The sequence below is a fragment of the Leptodactylus fuscus genome, chromosome 3 (genome assembly GCF_031893055.1).
Source record: "Leptodactylus fuscus isolate aLepFus1 chromosome 3, aLepFus1.hap2, whole genome shotgun sequence".
In the NCBI taxonomy this organism is placed as follows: Eukaryota; Metazoa; Chordata; class Amphibia; order Anura; family Leptodactylidae; genus Leptodactylus; species Leptodactylus fuscus.
In genome coordinates, this window is record NC_134267.1 from 147833330 (window position 1) to 147841328 (window position 7999).

The 7999-nt window shown below is 41.1% G+C and overlaps 1 protein-coding gene across 1 annotated transcript; it reads left to right on the top strand.

The window, feature by feature from the left end:
* Nucleotides 1–4555: 4555 nt before the first annotated feature.
* LOC142196716 (receptor-transporting protein 4-like) lies at nucleotides 4556–7651 on the top strand. Its single transcript, XM_075266691.1, has 2 exons — nucleotides 4556–4700; nucleotides 6774–7651. The coding sequence occupies exons 1-2, from the start codon at nucleotides 4561–4563 to the stop codon at nucleotides 7528–7530; spliced, it is 897 nt and encodes a 298-aa protein (XP_075122792.1). The 5' UTR covers nucleotides 4556–4560; the 3' UTR covers nucleotides 7531–7651.
* Nucleotides 7652–7999: the final 348 nt, after the last annotated feature.

Below are 7999 nucleotides of genomic sequence, written 5' to 3' on the forward strand. Positions count from 1 at the left end.
AAGACAATAAAAACCAAAAAAAGTCATGGGAAAACATTTTTCATTGGCTTTTGATTGTTTTTTTTGTTGTCTTCTGTGATAAGATATAATGCTGCAGCAGTTTAACTAAGTCTACATTCACACAACCGAGTTTCGACCACGAAAGTCTGCATGAGTGCTGGATTTCCTGGTCTGACCAGTGTTCAGGGAGAGGTACTCCTGGCAGCGCTCCTTCTGGCGATGGGTTTATGAAGACTGGTGTTGATAATGCCAATCTTCATAAATCTCCCACATAGTGTTGTGTCACTGAGGGTGAGGCTAGAACCTATGATATGGGTGTGGTGTTTGTTTTATTTTTTTTTAATTATTTTTTAAAATATTTTAATACATTGTGCCCTCAATAAGGCCACGTTAGAAGGTGAGCTACATCATGGCTGTTCCAGATGCATATATACAATACAGATTACTCATTGACGCTAGGTTCACACCTGCGTTCTGGTCTCCGTTCTGTGCTTTCCGTCTTCTGCATGCAAGAAGACGGAAAGCACAGACCGGGTCCGGCTGTGAGCGGCGGTGAGCGTTTTATGCTCTCAGCCATGAAACCGTTTTTTTTAATCTGGACACAGAGTATTGCATGTCCGACTCGCGGCGGAGAGCATAAAACGCTCACCGCCGCTCACGGCCGGACAGCTTTTTCACTCATTCAAATGAATGGGTGAGAAAGACTCTTGCAGGTTTCCGTCTCCTGCTCTGTTTTATGCAGGAAACGGAAACCTGCATAACGGAGTGCCGGGCGCAGATGTGAACGAGCCCTGAGGCATATTTATGAAGAATGACAGTCACCTCATTGCATCGACTCCTCTGCCCGGCTATATGCCTGTGCTGGAATTTCTGCCAGATTTCAGTGTTTATTTGTGCCATTACACTGGTGCAAGTGATTGTAAATGTATTGCCACACTTACGCCACTTTTGCTTTCATGAATGTGGTGTGGGGGGCATAAAATCGCCAGTTGTGAAAATTGTCGTAACCCCATTCTTTTTTTTATGTTAGATATTTGGTGTAAAGTAATGAATAAATATGCCCCATTGAGCGTCTGTATAAAGTGATTGAGTAGGCAGAGGCAGTAGTAAACTATCCCTGACCTATCTCTGGGATGTGTCGCTGCTCAGTGCTTTTGCGGCTGCTTGATATCATACCTCTATGTCCTTGCAGAGTTCAATGTTCACCAGACGTTACACATTCAATAGAAAGTTGGAATCTGGTTCAACAAGATTATCAGCATGTCTTCAGTGCATGCAACCAGGGCCAAATATTTATCATCTCTTATGCCCACAAACCGGAGTGAAAGTGGATCTCTTCCTTCAAAAGATTGTCCCTTTTTGAATATAGACACTACATTTGCCTTTTTGCAAGTCCCTTGGCACTCTACCAGTCTCCAGAGAATCTCTAAATCAACTGAGTGAATCAACTGAGTATATACTTCCCTAGGTACTTATAGGTGTAATCCATATGGACCTGGATCCTTGTTCATGTTTATTCTGTTTAGCGTAGCTTGAACCATTTCTATGTTTATCCAATTAATTACATGACATACTTCTATCAGCTACTCCCTTTTCTCCTGTATATATAGAGCTAAAGAACCCAGGTTGTCTTATCTTCAGCCCCAGTGACCAACTCACCATTACTATTACTTTGGGGTCCTACCTGTTCTGGCCTTGTTTTACATTATTTGTTTAAAGTTTTTTTTGTGAATTTGTTTTCCTTTCATTGTCCACCTGCCTTTCATTATATAATTTAGCAGTTTTTCACTGTTGGGCCTCATGCACATGACTGTACATTTTATCCGCAATTGCGAATAAAAGTATGGAGCCATACATTTCAACGGGTCCATACACACGGCTGTAGTTTTTATGAGCAGCAAAATATGGAGCAGGTAATATAGGTGTCCGCACTTGCAGGGCTGTCATGTTTTCACGAATGGCGATTTTTCCAACAGGTAGTATCACTTCTATGATTCTACACACTGGCCCATAATATTATACTGAGCAATTTCTTCCCCTTTGAAAATGAAGCAGAACCATGACCCCAATCTATATCTGGGAAATTGACCTCTCCCAATGCGACCTCTGTAAAAGGCTGTGTTGCTGACGATAATTTTTAATTATGTTACTCTTCGTAGGAGACTCTCCCGCAGGTTCCGCCAAATATCAGCAGAGAGAAGAGTCCTGTAAAGAGGATTTTTCTCTCCACTGGTTTCAGCATAGCTTGTGTCGGAAACCTAACTAACACCCGGCTGACCCTCATTTTAGTCTATGGGTTCATGGGTAATCACTGTTTTTGGGCTCTCCAATGTCTCCATCATTTGGTTCCGACGGTGGACCCGAATGACAAAGAGTCCGGTGCAAGTGTAAACCTAGCCTAAAGGGGTCTCTAGATTGCACTAAGAAGTATTTTTATCAGTGGTTACATTGGTCTGTAATTTCATGATAGGGAAAGTAGAAAGAAGAGAGCAGATAGAGGAGGCGAGCAAGATAGCTGAGGGGTAAAGGTCAAGATATAAGAAAGAAGCTGGCACTATATACTGAGAGCTCAGTACATGCAACTCTCTTTGCAGAGGTCACTGTATGCATGACACTATTTATAGAGGGAACAGGGTGTTTTATACTATTTACAAGGTCACATCACACCGAAATGACAAAAATTAGGTCAAAAAGGATTAAGTACTGTAATAAGGACATTGGTCCCAGCAATACCCTGCATTAACAACTCCCACGACCTACATCCCAATCAGGACTAGAACCTGAATACATCACGTCTGTCCTAGTCTGGGGAATAGTAAAAGAGACTAAATAAACTTAAAGAGACTAAGAGACTAAATAAATTAGTAGTATCTGACAGCTGTAATTATTGTGCTACCTATCAGTTGTGAATCAGGTCTAGCAACTAAGTAATAACAAGGGCTAGTGAAAAAGAGGGACTAAAATAGCTGTCAGCAGCAGCCCTCCATTAACTACAATAGCCCTGCCTCACATAAAAATAACTGTAATAGCCTGACGCATTTCCAACGCTGGCCCGAATCATGCCAGCAATGTTATCAGAGGCATAAAAATGGGAGAGTGGACTGCTTTCAATTTACCATTCTGTTATATGCACAAAAGTGGTCAGACCACTCTCTCAGGGCACAATCCGACAATCACCATTCACCTTCCACTTCGTAATCACATAGGCCACTGTCGATTATGGGTAATTCAGTTCACTTGCTATGTGCCTTAAGGATCGACCATTTCTGTGGTACAAGACAATTACCCCTTTCTTGAAATCGGACAACTCTGCACTTCGTGGCATCTTGCATGCAACTAATGCCAATGTTGTTTCCTATTTAACGGCGGAAGGCGTGACGTACATCTCGACTACAGATACTGTATCTTCATTTGCATGGGTGTCCAAATACGTATTGGTAGACCGTGTATATCTCAAAAATGTCAGGTTCTGCTGAACCTGAAATTTTTGCAATATTTGCAATGAACTCTGTTGGGGCCATGATGGAGCATAATACTGTATGGAGGGGTCGCTATGGGACATTATACTGTGTGGAGGGGCCAGTATTTGACATTATACTGTATGCAGGGGATACTATGGAAGATTATATTGTGTGAAAGGGCCGCTGTGGGGCATTATACTATGTGGACACTTTGGGACATTATAGTGTGTGTAAGTGGAGTGTTATACTGTGTGGAGTTCAGGAAAGGGGATGCTATGCAGTGGGGGTTCAGAAGTTTGCTATGTGGCCTAGTCTATGCTAGCTGCACACAACAGTGAATAAAGGTAAATTAAAAAGAGATGAAAATGTGTTTAAGGCTAAGGCCCCATATAGCGAGCTGCAGCATAAAAACACTGCGGTGGAAACACATTGTAGTTTTATCTGCAGCTTTCCTCTGGGGACATTCTGCTCCTATTATACCTGTATGGAAAGCACCAGGTATAATTGACATGCTGTAATTTTTTTTTTTTTTTTTTTTTATGTAGATTGTGAGCCCCATATAGGGATCACAATGTACATTATTTTTTTCCTATCAGTATGTCTTTGTAGAATGGGAGGAAATCCATGCAAACACAGGGAAAACATACAAACTCCTTGCAGATGTTATTCCTGGGAGGATTCGTACTCAGGACTCCAGTGCTGCAATGCTAACCACTCAGCCACCGTGTTGCCCCGACATGCTGTGATTTTCCAAAGCGTGAGCTGTGGATTTTATTCTACAATGTGTGGATTGGAATAGTGAGAATCCCAGGTAATTGCAGGTAATGTAAAATGCAGCGTTTCCACCATGGCTTAAACGCTGTGTTTTCACAATGTGGGATCCTAAGCCTTAGGATCCCACAGTCTGTATAACACAGAAGTAAATAACACAGAACTATCATGTGACAGTATATCAGTGTGTGACTTCTACACTCCCTAAAAGAGGAGGGGGATATCTAGCAGTAGCTACACGGCTTTAAGTTTCGTTTCTGAGGAAATATCAGTCTTACGTCAGCAAACACTACTGAAACCTGCTATCTGCTGTGTATACAGAGTGAAAATGGAGGCAGAGACCTGGGAAGAGGAATTTTACAATGAGATAGAGGAGAGAGGAGTCCCTGGAGATTGGGAATTCTATGAGGATGAAAATCTTTGTATGGAAGAGAGAGGAGCGAAGTACACGCAGCGGACATTTGGGAGGTAATTCTAATGAAATATAAGGGGTATTTTATGTTATTATTCTAGCACTTCCTACTTGAAGCCTCCTGAAATCCTGGATGTCTCCAGAAACCCCTTCCTAGTCTGCAGTTCTCTGTGTGTTATACACAGTGGCTGTATCACAAATGGATCTGACAGTTTGTTGCATTGTTGTTTTGCATTGAGGCATACAGTGCTTCATTGTGTAATAGTATGGATTCAAGGCTGGCTGTCCACAGAGCCATGACTAGGCCTTTATTAGTTAATGATTTCATCCATTACCTGCAAACAAACGTGTTGATTGTAAAGGACGGGAAAGGATCTCTGTTAGGCTGAGCTCACAAACACAGAAAAGCTGTATTATTTGTTGCATGTTTGCTGTATTCTTAAGCCAGGATTGGACTGAGCAGAAGGTAGACGTATAAATGCTTCCTTTATATTTCCTATTCCTTTTCAAGACACTTTTGTCTTCAGCTAAAAAAATAAAATACAGCAAATACTGCATAAAAAATGCAGCTTTTCCGCAAAGTGTGGCCTCAGCCTAAGGCCTATGCCCCATGTTGTGAAAACGCAACCTTTTGGCCATGCAAAAACACATTGACAAAAAGTGCTGCATATTACCTGCAAAATGGATAGGATTCTGGTCAATCTCATTCACACTTTGCAGAAAAAAAAATCTGCAGTGGAAAAGCTGCATTTTCAAAAATGCTTGCATTTCTTAAAATCACAGCATCTCAATTATAACTATGGAAATTCTGGCGCTTTCCGTATAGGTATAATAGGGGCTGGAAGTCTGCAGAGGAAAACAATGCGTAAATCTAGCCACATGTGGTGGGGATTTCAACGGATAACAACGTTCCGAGAGGACCGAACCGCACTGGGAGGCATCAGAGCATCGTGGAAAGGTGAGTGTTTTTTTTTTTTTTTTTTAATTTTTTCACTGCCCCAGTTGATTTAAAAAATTAAACTTATTGTCCATTTTTGCCTGGACGGTCCCTTCAACAGAAGAGAATTGTCTAAATACTTCCTATATGTTTCATTCCTTTTCAATTCACTCCTGACTTTGGCTTAAACAACCTCAGCAAAATCTGCAACAAAAAAACTTTTCCACTGTTGCGTTTCCACAACATGGGACTTTAGCCTTAGGTAGTGTTAATAATTCTGCCCCATTGTCTTTATTCTGCAGATCAGTGCAATTACGGCAATGCTAAACTTGCAATTTTTGCATCTTCCCTTAAATTGACATGATTCTGAGTGATTTGGAATTGTTTCTAATCTTGGGTACTGACAGAGGATGTCTGAGGGTTGGTTCACACTAGCGCTTGTATTCCGTCCGCAAGGAGTCCACATGGAGACCCCCCCGGACGGAATACCAAGACTAATGCAAGCGCTGTGCAGTTAAGCACAATTCATTCGTGCGGGCAGTGCGCGGCAAGCACATGGAGACCATTATAGTCTATGGGCTCCATGTGCTTTTGCAAGCACATCGCTTGCAATTGCGATTGCATTCCGTCCGGGGGGGTCTCCATGTGGTCTCCTTGCGGACGGAATACAAGCGCTAGTGTGAACCAACCCTGATATGTAAAAAAACAGGCATCTGCCGGCTATGTTCAAACACCTGATATTGGGAAGAGGCCAACTATAGAAGCAGCCTCTATGCATGGGTAATAACTAAGGACAGATTTTTATTTTTTTTTAACAAAAAGCGCGAAAGCACAGATGGTGAAATTGTTGTATACAGTTGTTGTATGTTCTGCATGACAGTAAAGCACCTGATGCCTACACCAAATTCATACACGTCATGCACGTGTCTATAGTTGAAAAGTGTACTATTTTGGTGGATGGGGCAAGCTCCCTAAATGCTGTGGTTAACCGGCCAGGTTCAGAGTTTTCTCTGATCCTATTGGTCACATTGGCGTTACTCTGACTGTTGATCACATGTACATTATATGTTAAAGGCTTACCTTTATTTGTAAAATTGTAAAAAAGTGGTTCTCTAATAATAATTCATACTGTATATTCTGCTTTACTGGATGATTTAGTCTTTAATATACTGTATTGCATTTTTTTATTCAGGTTTCGTTGTTCTGGGTGTAAGCGTAGATGGAACTCTGCAGAAGTCCATGTTTTATTTCTCATAAGTCTGAATAAATACACACAACAGGGCACAGTAAAGATGAGGATCTTCAGGCAAGAATGTAAAAAATGCAGCTTTCCTGAACTGGAAGAGCCAGAGATTAGTTATGAGAATGTCACAAGAATCATCAAAAATCTTGTAAATCGTATTCTGCTGGTATTCTATGGAGCGAAGAAGGCCCAAGGAGATTTGAAACCAGAAGTATACAGTAAGGATATGGAAGGTCCTCATGACAAGGAGCACTGTGAGGCTTGCAAGATGATGATCTGTAGATGGCAGGTAGTGGCAACCAACAATCAAACAGCAGATAGGGGCTCCTCTGCTGGCACAACATCGTCATATGTGTTTCCATCTACAACAATCTACCCAGCTTATGAATCCAATCTTCGATCAACAACAACCTACTCGGGTAATCAATCAACAACAACCTACTCGGGTAATCAATCAAATCTTGGATCAACAACAACCTATTCGGGTAATCAATCAACAACAACCTACTCGGGTAGTCAATCAAATCTTCGATCAACAACAACCTACTCGGGTAATCAATCAAATCTTCGATCAACAACAAGCCACCAAACAGAAAGATTTACACGTTCGTCATCACAATATAAAGAAGAAGAATCCTCCTTTCCCATTGTAGCCTCACTTATTGCAGGAATTGGGGCTTTGGCTCTGTGGTATTTTAAAAGATAAAATTATATAATTGATCAAAGAATAACTTAATTGAAAATAGATCTTTACGGTCCACCTATTTTGAGGCTCACTTGTCTCAGTAAACAGTAGGTGTAGCCATTTCCAATAAAATCCTTTTCTTGTCTCAATAATGGTTAAGTTGTCCAAATGAAGATCAACCCTCTGTATAATGACAGAGAATCCTGTAATGGACATGTACTTATACCCTGCTGCTATCTGATAGAGCTGCAGTGTAAAGCATGAGGGATTCACATGGCAATATCTTGTGACCTTAATGAAACAGGGAATACATTTCTTGCTAAAGGCCTGTTAACATCCTGGTGTATATGTTAACTGAGGGTTGTAATGGATGCCTAATAAAGGCATACAACACCCATAGCTTATGATGGGATCTGTTTAATTGATCCTTCATTAAAGCTAGTATGATGTAGATAATTAATGCCTGTGATACTTTGAGTATGTATTGCAA